This window comes from Juglans microcarpa x Juglans regia, chromosome 2D (genome assembly GCF_004785595.1).
Source record: "Juglans microcarpa x Juglans regia isolate MS1-56 chromosome 2D, Jm3101_v1.0, whole genome shotgun sequence".
NCBI lineage: Eukaryota > Viridiplantae > Streptophyta > Magnoliopsida > Fagales > Juglandaceae > Juglans > Juglans microcarpa x Juglans regia.
Genome location: NC_054596.1, coordinates 35,765,017 through 35,778,026, shown reverse-complemented (window position 1 = coordinate 35,778,026; position 13,010 = coordinate 35,765,017). Strand labels below are relative to the sequence as shown.

Below are 13,010 nucleotides of genomic sequence, written 5' to 3'. Positions count from 1 at the left end.
CATGTCCGACTTTAGCTCCTCCTCATCAATCAAAAAATGGTAAAAGAATATTTTAACACTGTCGTTTTTCACAGCATTTGCTCGTGAAGCATCCTAGAAAGCTAGAAAACTTGTCTTGGAGTGGCCACTACTTATCTTTCGAACGGCCCGGAAATTAGTGAAAAAAACAAAAAATAACAAACCCCAACGAATATTCATCATAGAATTGAAGGGCCCATAATCCATTAAAAACAAAGAAAAAAGAAAAAGGATAAGGAGGAAGAGACAAATGGGCGAAAATGGAGCGAGTAATTCTAAAGTAAATCGTACAATATTTCTTATAATTTAGTATTTAATATTACTCAACAAAGATCATATAAATGCTAAATAAAGATTACCTGATCTCCTTTGTTTAAGATTTGGGAGAAAATCTAATTATAAATAATTGATCGTTAGAATACTTAACTCTGATCATCGTTGATTAATTATTTGCAGGAAACCGATTATTTTTAGATATTTGTGAATCCTCAAAGCTGATTTCTATACGAAGAGTATTGGATAGGAGTTTTCAGCCTATCTTTATTTACATATATTAATGAATGTGACGGATGAAGATATAGACATTTATATAGACAAGTGAAGACCTATATATCCACAATTTTTTTTGTTGCTTCCTTCCATTAAGAAATGTAACTCTTCGTTTTTAATAAGTAGTATCTTTATTTTAATTATCTCGAGTTTTAATATAAATATAAAATTATTAAAATAAATATATATAATATATTTGAAAGGATGTGACACGTAAGCCACCAAGGAGACGTGTTCTTTACGTCTTTCACTTTATATGTCTATCTTTCTTTTACTTTAAACCTTTTAATATTGAGAAAATATGAAAGGATGTTAATGGTGTTGCACTGAAAATTCAATGTCGGAGAATGGCATCCTCTTATATTTCAATTAAACAAAAAGCTGATTTCAATAATGTAGCACAAAAGGACGTTATTATTGGTAATTTTAGAAGGTAATGCCCTACCAATTATCCAATATGCCATCTCAACGAACAATCAGCCAATGGATTCGAAGCTACGTCCGTTGTATTGGATATATTTAAAGCCATCTTATCCCCCTGTTAAAGTGTACTGAGCTGTCAAAAAGAACGAAAGATTAATTTTAGCTAGCAAAACTATTATCGTTGAGATTCTATGCAATTTCCTTCACTTGATCTTATGCTTCAACTTATAAAAATAATAATTTGTTTGTTCTAAGTAATCTCACTTTATAGAGATAAAGAAAGTAGATTGCAACTCTAATAAAGTTAAAAGAAAACTGTTTATTTGTGACCAGTTATATATAGCGAAAATGATTATTTCATGCAAAAATTAGTATTTTTTTTTACACAAATAATCGTTATCGTCGTAAATAATCCGTCACAAATTCTTATTTTTCTTGTAATGATATTATAAAATAACTTAGAATTAAGATCAGTGGTTAGAGAAGTGAATATATTCCTTACAATGTTTAGGGAAAGAATGTTTGCTTAATAGCTCTTGTGTTTGAATAGGATCGACTAAACTTCTGGTATGTTAACATGTCACTTGTTGTGGATCCATTCAACTTAAAAAAAAAAAAAAATCACTAATCATTTTTTAGAAGAGTTGATGTAGAAATATTACATATCAACAATGTACTGAGAGTATAAAAAATAGGATTTATAAATATATATTTTTCAAGATTATTTATGAATGTATTCTATTATTATTTCAAAGCTCCATCCAATAGCTAGCCTCTATTATGAATGGACTACTCGATGGGGATTCCCCTTCCAATATGACCCGACCAAATTCCAATACTCAAGTTATTTATGAAACTCACTTTTTATTTAGGAAAAAACTACTTTACCTCTTAATTTGACCGCTCAAGTTGATAGCTAAATAATTTTTTTCTTTTTACTTAGTGATTAGAAAGTAATTTTAAGTGTATTGATGTATTTTTTAAAAAAAAAATTAAATATATTAAAAAAATATGAATAGAAAAATGAAAAAAAAAAAGTTGAAAAAACGCTATCGATCAAAATGAACGGACTACTCTAAGCGACAAGTAGCCCGACTCTTTTATTTATGAAAAAGTAATGCTCTGGGATACTTCAAAAAATAAGTTCTCAAAGACCCCACCAAACAAACTTTTAAGAAAAGAGTGTGGTTCTTGTAAATAATCACTTCTAACTTAATAAGTAAGACAGCTCAAGTTGATAGCTAAATAATTTTTTTCTTTTTACTTAGTGATTAGAAAGTGATTTTAAGTGTATTGATGTATTTTTTTTAAAAGAAAATTTAAATATATTAAAAAAATATGAATAGAAAAATGAAAAAAAAAAGTTGAAAAAACACTATCGATCAAAATGAACGGACTACTCTAAGCGACAAGTAGCCCGACTCTTTTATTTATGAAAAAGTAATGCTATAGGATACTTCAAAAAATAAGTTCTCAAAGACCCCACCAAACAAACTTTTAAGAAAAGAGTGTGGTTCTTGTAAATAATCACTTCTAACTTAATAAGTAAGACAAGTTAAGTCACAAGAATCTTGTAGATTAAGGATTCGTTTAGACATGATCTCAAAATTATGTGAATAGTAATAAAATAATTTGAATTAAAATATTGTATTGCCTTTTGAAAAAGAAGAGAAAAAGTTGAATACAAATATTATAAAATTAAAAAATTATTTGAATAGTATTTTTTATTTTGAAGTTTGTAAAAGTTATATTAATTTTTGTATTTTGTTTGAAATTTGTAAAAATTGTATAATATTATTTTTTGTATTTGTATAATAATTAGATAATGATTAAATAAAATTAAAAAGTGTTTTATATTAATTTAGTGGTAATTGTGAATAAAATTACGAAAAGTAATGAGAATTTTAAGAATATCGTATCTCATCTCTATTGTCAACCGTCCTCTGAGTTGATCAACATCACATTTTTGTGCAACGATCTTTTCAAATCAATTCAAGATTCAATTTGTATTATTGTCAGTTATATTAGTTGATATAACACATTTTAGATAATTTTATGTAAGCTCTTTTTATTATTTTTATATAAGTGAGCACTTCAATTAAAATTAAGAATAAAAAATAATGTTGAATATCTTTCCGTAAAAGAACAATAAATCAAAAGCTTTTGACCATTAGGTGAGGTCTCGATAATAATTTGAAATAAGATGAATTAAAATGAAAGTTAAATAAAATATATTATTTTTTAATATTATTATTATTTTAAAATTTAAAAAATTAAATTATTTATTAGATTTTATATTAAAATTTAAAAAAGTTATAATAATCAGATAGAATGAGATTGGTACGAATTTATAGCTCCCATCCAAACGTTTCAGTTTGCAAAAAAAATATTCCATCCTTCTCTTACATTCGATTCCCTCGCATCCCTCTGTTTACAAATCTTTTCTCCCCGAATCCAACTATCATTCCCCAGAGTTAGGTTCCACTCACCCAACTTTCCTGTGGTTCCAAAAATTCTTTCTTTACCTTCCGGTTGATTCCCTCGTCGCCCAATTCCTAGTTAATGATTATACCCAAGTATTTTATTTAGTTCGTATTCTTTGTTCGATTTGGGGCGCAATCTGTGGAATTAGGGGTTTTGGTTTTTGATCGGATTTTGGTGCTATTTTTTATTTTTCTCTTATTTTTCCGTCGGTCCGTGGGATGAAGATTGAGGAATTGGAAGACGCAGAAGATGATCGGGTCGGCGACGTTTCGGGCAGGCATATTGTGAGGGTTGACGCGAAGAGAGCGCTGGTTGGAGCTGGGGCTCGGATCCTGTTTTATCCGACCCTTTTGTATAATGTGCTTCGTAACAAGATAGAGGCCGAGTTCAGATGGTGGGACGAAGTTGATCAGGTGGTTTTTTGGGTATTAAATAATTACTATTCTAATGGTTGGGGTTGCATTTCTTCTGTGTTTTGTCGCTGAGAAAGCTTAGGAAATGCAAAGAAATTAGGGCTTATGAGTTGCTTATAAAGCTTAGGAAAAGCAAAGAAGTTGATCAAGTATTATTATTTTTTTATTACTTTTGGATTTATGATGCTTCTTCTTTTTCTTTCTATGCTGTGATTGATTGCTTGCTGGGACAGTGTAGCAAAAGAAACGTAGAATTGTAAAATTCTGCTGTTCTGGCCTTGGCCTCCAAATGCCTCTGATGGGAACCGGTTCCCATCAGCCTCACCCATCTTTTTCTGCAATCTCAAACAAGAGTTATACCTTGTTTTGAAAAATTACGTTTTTGAACGTTCTGGGTCTGAGAAAATTAACTTTACTTTTGAGTGGAGTCCAAGACAAACTCATGGTTTAGCATATGCCAAATTCTGAAATTGTAAATGAAACGATATCCAGCCTAATGATTTTAGTATTAAGTACTTATTTCTAGTTTCCCCAATAACTAAAAGGTTAGTTCTGCTGAAGTTGGTGACTGAGAGATGGCGTTAGGATAAAAGAAATTGAAGTTTCAGAGTTTTGACGGCTCTTGCTTGGGGCCTCTAGAAAATTCGTTACTATATTACCTTGTTATATATTTGAAAATAAACTTCCTAGTTCCTACTCTTATGTTTCTCAACCGCCAGGCTGTGTTCTGTGGCCTCAGCTGATAGTGGAGCTTGTACCGCGTGTATTGATGTTGTCGTAGACGTACTTAAGTGGTACTTTGTATTGTGTTGAAAATGTATCTTTTGATTGGTTATATTTAATTGACGTTAATCAATTGTTATTTTTCAGTTTCTGCTGCTGGGTGCAGTTCCATTCCCCAAAGATGTTCCTCGCTTGAAGCAGCTTGGTGTTGGTGGTGTTATCACTCTGAATGAACCTTATGAAACTTTGGTTCCGACGGCCTTGTATCATGTGCATGACTCCTTTACACTATTTGCTTGTTTTGGTTGTTTGCTCCTAATTTAGATTGACGCATTCACTCTTAGGCTAATTGTTATTGGATTGTATAATGCAAGTTACTAATGTGATATATGTACTGATCTTTTAATACTTTTCAAAAAGTACTGATCTTTTAATAAAAAAATTTTAAAAATTTTTCATTTTCATTTAAGGTTTGTATTAACCTGTGGGCCAATTTGGTTTGTGAGTTAATAGAAGTGTCAGACTGATGTTTTTCCCCTTTTGGTTTTACCAAATTTGATAATTTTTTTTTTAAGTGAAACTTTTATATATTTACAGTGTTTATGTCAACACAGAACGTTGATTAGTTTTTTCTCTCTTCGTTGGAGTTATTTCACTCCTGGAGATTCACCCATTTTTAAATTTATCAATGGCTTTCAGTCGCATGAAATTGACCACCTAGTAATTCCCACCAGAGATTACCTCTTTGCTCCCTCATTTGTAGATATCAACCGAGCTGTGGACTTCATTCACAGTGAGTTAATTGATCTCTTTTCCATTGTGCCGCTTCCTAAGCTCTGTGGCGTGTTGATGAAACATAAATTAATTTTCCTGTTGCTTTTTTAATGCAGAGAATGCCTTGTGTGGAATATCTACTTATGTTCACTGTAAAGCTGGGCGAGGAAGGAGTACAACCATTGTTCTATGCTATTTGGTAATATTCTATTCTGTGCATTGTATTTATGTTCTGGTTTTTAAAATGTGTCTGTTGGATAGGCGTGGCAATAAGTGTTTGTGGGTCGTGTTTGTGTCTTGTCAAGTTATAAATATTAGACTATATGGGTCAACCCGAACTTGACCCGTTTAATTAAACGGGTTAGACCCTAAAGTCCTAACACAATTTATATAAATAATAGGTGACCCGACAGGATTCGCATAACCCGTTTAATAATTAAATTTTATCAGGTTAATCTGGACACAACCCATTTAACCCATTTCATACAGAAGGGTTGAGCTCACCTGTATATTAATTTTTTAACCCAATTAATATAATTTCATATATAATACAAAGATAACTATATAAATCATTCACAATTACAACTAGGTTTATGATAAAAATATTTTATTATCAACATCCAAACCAATAATATATAAGAAAACTAAAAATTTTCATAAAATAAAATTACATATAACAAAAAAAGTTAAATAGTTTGAGATATTAAGCAGTCAAATATTAATTAGTATTACATCCCAATAACAATAAAGGCATATAAGACTAATATTTATAAAATTTAAAGATAGAATATATTTGTATTATATGGGTTGATTGCGGGTTGACCCTCAATTGACTTGTTTGTTAGTTGTCATATCTGGTCAACTTGTTTTGACTCAAACCCATTTATATCAAATCCAAACCCGCTTATTTTGTGTCGTGTTTGTGTTGGATTCATGGGTCGTGTCATATATTTCCACCCCTACTGTTGGATAGATTTAATTATCTTTTAGTTATGCATTTTGGACCATATGAATGTGATAAGAGTTATTTGGTTTATGTTTTGAAGGTGAGATATAAGAACATGACACCTGTTGATGCCTTGGACTATGTGCGGTCTAGAAGACCTCGGGTGTTGCTAGCCCCCTCACAGTGGAAGGTATGTTAATAAGGTGGCCTAAGAATGTTCTTGTTGTGAAGAGAGAGAATATATCTCTTAAGTTACTGGAGATTTTGAGGCCCAAGTTTGCTTCCCTTTTTTTTTTTTTTTTTTTAAATCTTAAAGGAGTACTTAGGTTGGTGGCAGTTATGAAAGTGCTGCAAACAGTGACTGGCATGGAGGGGGCGTGGCTTTCATTCATAGTCTCTATTATCTTTTATTCTTTGGTGTTGGCTTCTCATAATTTCAATATATGAATCCTTCTCTTGAATATAGGGGTTTTCTTGTATATTTCCTGTATACTAAGGTTGCATCCCTCTATGTCTTTTAATTTATGTTAATTACTCAGCCAAGAAAAAGATTTAAATATAAACTCCTCCCATTACAACCCTATCTTTTGATGTTCTTTAAATATGTAATTAAAACTACCATATCCATTAGTATGAGTTAGTCAATTCAATCACCCACATGTACACACATAGATTAGTTTTGTCCCCTCTGAAAAAGCTCTGGCTTGGTCACATACTGCAAGTGTTGCCTTCTCTTTTTTGTCACCTTCCTGCTTAGCCGGTATTAAGAATTGTATATGAATTGTGTACAAAATAGCTAGGATAGTAGTTATGCCTTATTGGCTGCATGTCAGTAGAACCATTTTATTGGGATTACTTTGTTTTTCAAGTAGCATATATTACTGCTTGGCTTAACGTTTTTGCTTATGGCTGGAATGTCAATGATTATAATAAGCAGGCGGTTCAAGAGTACAGCAAGCGCCAACCATCTACAACGTTTTGCTCTCCTTCAGGGGATGCAGTTCTGATAACAAAAGCTGATCTTGAAGGATATCATGGCAATTATGATGGTAATGCTGGTTGGCAGCTGGAAATTGTCCCTAAAGCGATAAAGGCCCGGCCGATGATAGCAAAATTAACTTGTCTTTTTGCTTCCTTGAAAGTTTCTGGTGGTTGTGGACCAGGTCCCAGGCGGCTGCCAGTGCCAGAGGCACGTGCTTGCTAAGCCTCACACGTCACATATATGTTAAGAATTTGGTTACTTGTGCAGAAGAGCATTATGGAAATAATTTTAGAATTTTAATCCATGTGCCACTGCTGCAATAGTGGTGTTTGAGAGAGAGAGAGAGTCAAGATTGTGTGTAGAGGCATGGCTTTGCAGTAGCTCTGTGGTTAAGAGAGAGAGAGAGAGAGAGAGAGAGAGAGAGAGAGAGTCAAGATAGTGTGTAGAGGCATGACTTTGCAGTAGCTTTGTGTTTCATAGAGAGAGAGAGAGAGAGAGAGAGAGAGAGTCAAAGATTGTGTGTAGAGGCATGACTTTGCAGTAGGTTTGTGTTTAAGAGAGGGAGAGAGAGGGCTAAAAAGACCCCGAGCCATCGAGAATATGTTTGACACGGTGCTGGTGGGTATGAGTCGTGACCTGCAGTTCCACTTGTACATAAACCCTTTGTAATAGTCAAATTTTCTAATTTGCTTGTTCACTTTTGCCCGCATACCTCCATGGTTTGGAACAATTTTCATCATAAATTCAATCAGAATATTGTTGTTTTCAAATTGGCTGCGGGCTCATGTAGTCATGTTCATGATCAAGTAAAGGCCACAAGACCAATTAGCAAGTTACCTCTTGATCTTTTATTTGTGCTAATATGGAGGGCTGATCGATATATAATATTCAAAATTAACAAACTCTCATGTGAGTAAGGTAAAAAGGTTAAAAGAACAGTTGGATTGTGGCATAGTACTCTTGGTGAATGAACTTTAAAGTTTAAACAGTGTTCCTTGGTGTGCATACGTAGTTCTGTTCAGGTTTTAATTGTCAGTTTGGATGCATGGCAACATGCCAACAACAGATTAGCTCCCAGTGGTTGTCTGTACAACTCCCGCGAGTCCCCCGGCCGGGCACCACCATTTGCACAGTCAAAAAGTTTCTTTGAATTCTCCAACTATGTATAAAATGGAAGCAATAAAATTTGATAAAAATTGCTTGGATTAATCATCTAACGATCTTATACGTACTTCGGTCCACGATCGAGAGACTCTGAGCCCAAATTATTTACCATTTGATCAAGAAGGTTCAAGTTTGTGTAATGTAGCTTAAAGTAATGGATGAAATAAATGGAAAGTCTGTGTATTAATAGATATTGGAATAGATGAATATTGTAGAAGATGATAGAAATGGATAGTTGATAAAAGTAGAATCACAGTGCTGTTCAAGGCACACCATCCTCTAGATAATTTCCGTCTAGACAATTGTTCAGAATATTCGTACCCACACACACGTTCCAGACTTTTCCTATATTCTCTGCCAGTAACTAACTTGGCTTACATATGCCTTACACGTGTCCATCTACAGCTGTAATTAAAATGGCAAACCAGTAAAAGATAAAAGTGCATAACAACCGACTGCTACGCAACACTGCATTTTATTCCTTCAGTTCTTCATATCGTATATCGTGGCCCACAGTCTTCTCCAAACTTCAGCCCACTTTACTTCTCCGTGGGCTTCATAACAGATCCATCCCCTTTAGAGAACCTGGCCCACCAGGTGGGGATAATCTTCTCGAAGCCTCTGTAGGGACTCCCACGAATTCTCCTCTGCCGATAGTCCCACCCACTTCACCAAAGCCATAGTTTGAGCTCTGTTCCCATGTCGGGGCATACAGTGTTCCACCACCATTTCAGGTTCTGGCTGCACCTCGCCGGCGTCGTTGACTAGAGGGAGCAACGGAATGGCTTGGATTCGAGCCCAATTTCCTCTTGAGACAAGAAATGTGGAAAACTGGGTGTATTTTGGACTCCGGTGGCAACTCTAAGCGGTAAGCCACCTTCCCAAGGCGCTGCACCACCTTAAAGGGACCGTAAAACCTGGGAGAAAGTTTCAAGTTTTGCCTTGCAACCACTGTCTTCTGATGATATGGCTGTAAACGGAGGTATACCCAATCTCCTATTTGAAACTCCCTCTCAGTTCTTCGTTGATCTGCAAATTTCTTCATTCTCTATTGTGAAAAGTTGAGATTTTCTTTGAGTAGGAGCTTGATCTGTTCTTTGTCTGTCAACATTTTGTCTGTTGCGTCATTCTGTGAAGTACCCGGAATGTATGTAATGAGTCGTGGTGATGGGTAGCCGTATAGGGCTTCAAAAGGTGGCATCTTTGCTGATGTGTGGTACGAGGTGTTGTACCACCATTCGGCAAGGGGAAGCCATTGAGACCACTGTTTCGGTTTACAGCCCACAAAGCACCTTAGATAACCTTCCAATGCCTTGTTAAGGACTTCTGTTTGCCCGTCGCTTTGCGGGTGATAAGCTGAGCTATAGCTTAGAGAAGTACCCTACAGTAAGAACAAGGTTTTCCAGAAAGTGCTTAGGAAAATGGGATCCCTGTCTGAGAGGATGACCTTAGGAAATCCATGTAATTTAAACACTTCCCTTAAGAAAGTCTGAGCTACTCCGACAGCTGTATAGGGGCGTGCCAAGGCCATGAAATGACCATACTTAGTCAACCTGTCCACAACGACTAGGATGACATTAACCCGTTGAGAAGTAGGGAGACCCTCCACAAAGTCTATAGATATTTCTTCCCAAGCTTGGTTTGGAATGGGAAGAGGTTGCAACAAACCCGCTGGGTAGAGGTTCTCATGTTTATTGACTTGGCATATTTCACAGTTTCTTATCAGTTCCTTAATATCCTTCTTCATTCCATGCCAGAAAAAATTCTTCTTAGCTCTTTGATATGTTTTTAGAAACCTTGAATGGCCTGCCTCCGGGTTGCTGTGTATAAACTGCAATACTTTGGCTTTAAAACCAAAACTGGGATTAATCACAAACCTCCCCTTCTTTAAGACAAGCCCCTGCTGGATTGTATAACCCTTAGGTAGCTCTATCTTGGACTGCCACTTAGCTAACAATTCCAGTAGCTCGGGTGAGGAAGAATAGCTCGCCTTTAACTCATCAATCCAATCTGGTGTGGGAAAAGAAATAATGGCCAGCACCCCTTCTTCTTCATCCCCCTTTGCATCCCTTCTAGAAAGAGCATCCGCCACCTTATTTTCCTTGCCCTTTTTAAACTTAATCTTAAAGTCGTAGCCCATAAGCTTTGTCAACCATTTCTGTTGTGCCGTGGTTCCCACTTTTTGCTCTAGTAAGTATTTTAGGGCCTGCTGGTCAGTCTTTACAATAAAAGATTGGTCCAATAAGTAGGGCCTCCACCTTTGTACAGCCATGATAAGAGCCAGTAACTCTCTCTCGTAAGTGGACAAGGCCAAAGCCTTACCTTTTAAGGCCTTATTGAAATAGGAGATGGACTGTCCAGCCTGCATGAGTACTGCTCCCACACCACACCCACTCGCATCGCACTCAATGATGAAAGACTTTGTAAAATCTGGAAGCCTTAACACGGGAGGTTGAGAAACAGCTCCCTTCAATTGCTGAAAAGCTTGTTGAGCTGTGGCATTTCAAGTGAAAGCATTCTTTTTTAAAAGGGCTGTCAAGGGGGCCGCTATGAGCCCATAGTGCCGTATAAACTTACGGTAATATCCCGTTAGGCCCAAAAAACCCCTCAAGGCTTTTAAGTTGGTAGGAGTGGGCCACTCTATCATGGAAGCTACCTTGCTCGGGTCGGCCTTAACCCCTTCACTTGACACTATGTGTCCCAAGTATTCTACTTCTTGAATCCCAAAACTGCACTTGGACATCTTAGTATAGAGCTGATTTTTTTCTAGAACCTCTAACACTAGTCTTACATGCTCCACATGATCCTCCACAGTTTGGCTATACACCAATATATCGTAAAAAAAAACCAGCACAAACCTTCTCAAGAAAGATCTAAAAAGTTCATTCATTAACCCTTGGAAGGTGGACGGGGCGTTGGTTAGCCCAAAGGGCATTACCAAGAACTCATAGTGCCCTTCATGAGTGCGAAATGCAGTTTTGTGAACATCCTCGGGAACCACCTTGATTTGATGGTACCCGGACCTTAAATCCATTTTAGAAAAAATCACGGAGCCATAAAGCTCATCCAACAACTCATCAATGACGGGAATAGGAAACTTATCCTTTATCGTCTCTTGATTTAGGGCCCTATAGTCCACACATAGGCGCCAACTTCCATCAGCCTTTCGGACTAGTAAAACTAGTGAGGAAAAAGGGCTAGAACTGGGTCTAATCATCCCTGACTTGAGCAAATCAGCGACAATTTTTTCAATCTCAGTTTTCTGGTAAAATGGGTATCGGTATGGTCTTGTGGAGATAGGTGGGGTTCCATCTTTTAATGTAATTTTGTGGTCATGGGTTCTCTTGGGTGGTAATCCTACAGGTTCTGCAAAAACATGTTTAAACTGCTGTAATAACATGGTTAACTAGCTGTTTTGGGTTGTGTTTGTGATTGTGTTTGGGGTAGTGTTTGGGTTTGTGAATGTGGGTTGTACACCAGAACATTGGATCAAGACTCTTTTGGGCCCATTCATACTATTCAACAGGACTCGCTTTCCTTCCCCAAACGATGGTCTACCCAAATGGAGACCTTTCAACTCAACCAATCTATTTTGCCACAAAAACTACATGACTAACTTGGAAAAGTTCTAAGTTATATTGCCCAAATTTTCCAGCCATTGTATGCCCAAAACAGCGTCACAACCACCCAAAGTTAACAAGTAAAAAGAAGTAGTAAACTGGTTACCTTGTAATCTGAGTGTTGTGGCTGTACATGCCCCTTCACTTGTGACTAACTCGCTATTGCCCACTCGCACCTTGAGCTTTTGAGTGGTATCCACCTTCAGCTTTGCCTTCCTTGCAAAAGAAGGATTCAGGAAGTTGTGAGTGCTTCCTGAATCCACCAAAAACAGCACCATCTCCCCACCAATAAAGCCACGGATTCGCATGGTATTAGGATTGGGAGTTCCCGTGATAGCATTGAGGGATATTTCTAACTTGTGTTCTACTTGTTGGCCTTCTTGCATGTCATGTGAATCAAAAAAAATTTCCTCACCTTTATCTTCCCCTTCTTCAGCACACCCTTACAACACATACACCTTTGGAGATTTGCACAAGTGATTAGGATTCCATTTATCCTCACAATGGTAGCATAGACCCTTTTTCCTTTTCTCATCCATTTGAGATGATGGAATTTCTCTCCTTGGCTTGAACTGTTTCTGACCAACTCCCTGAAACTGACTAGGAGAGTAACTACTTCCTTATCTTGAGTTGGCTGGAGTGTTTCTGTCCAACCAGTTCCTCCCTTATTTTTTTGAATTAGACAGGTACTCCTCTTGTATTTTGGCAAGCCCAAAAGCCACATTGAGGCTCAAGAGGTTGAACATCCGTACGGGAAGACGGATTTCATCCTTTAATCCACTGAGAAAGCAACTCAGCTTGTGTGATTCAGTGAGTCCTCTCAGTCTGTTTGAGAGGGCTTCAAATTGAGCCATATAGATGACCACAGTGGACACTTGTTTAAGGAGAGCGAGGGCCTCCGTGGGGTCGTCATA

The 13,010-nt window shown here is 36.5% G+C and overlaps 1 protein-coding gene across 2 annotated transcripts; it reads left to right on the top strand.

Moving 5' to 3' along the window:
• The first annotated feature begins 3,336 nt into the window (after positions 1-3,336).
• Positions 3,337-8,009, top strand: LOC121251038 (phosphatidylglycerophosphate phosphatase PTPMT2-like). Of its 2 annotated transcripts, none has more exons than XM_041150341.1 (6): positions 3,337-3,899; positions 4,758-4,880; positions 5,310-5,403; positions 5,501-5,583; positions 6,431-6,520; positions 7,268-8,009. In XM_041150341.1, the coding sequence occupies exons 1-6, from the start codon at positions 3,693-3,695 to the stop codon at positions 7,532-7,534; spliced, it is 864 nt and encodes a 287-aa protein (XP_041006275.1). In that variant the 5' UTR covers positions 3,337-3,692; the 3' UTR covers positions 7,535-8,009. The 2 variants fall into 2 exon arrangements, with proteins under 2 accessions (XP_041006275.1, XP_041006276.1); XM_041150342.1 differs by having other exon boundaries at positions 3,338-3,887.
• Positions 8,010-13,010: the final 5,001 nt, after the last annotated feature.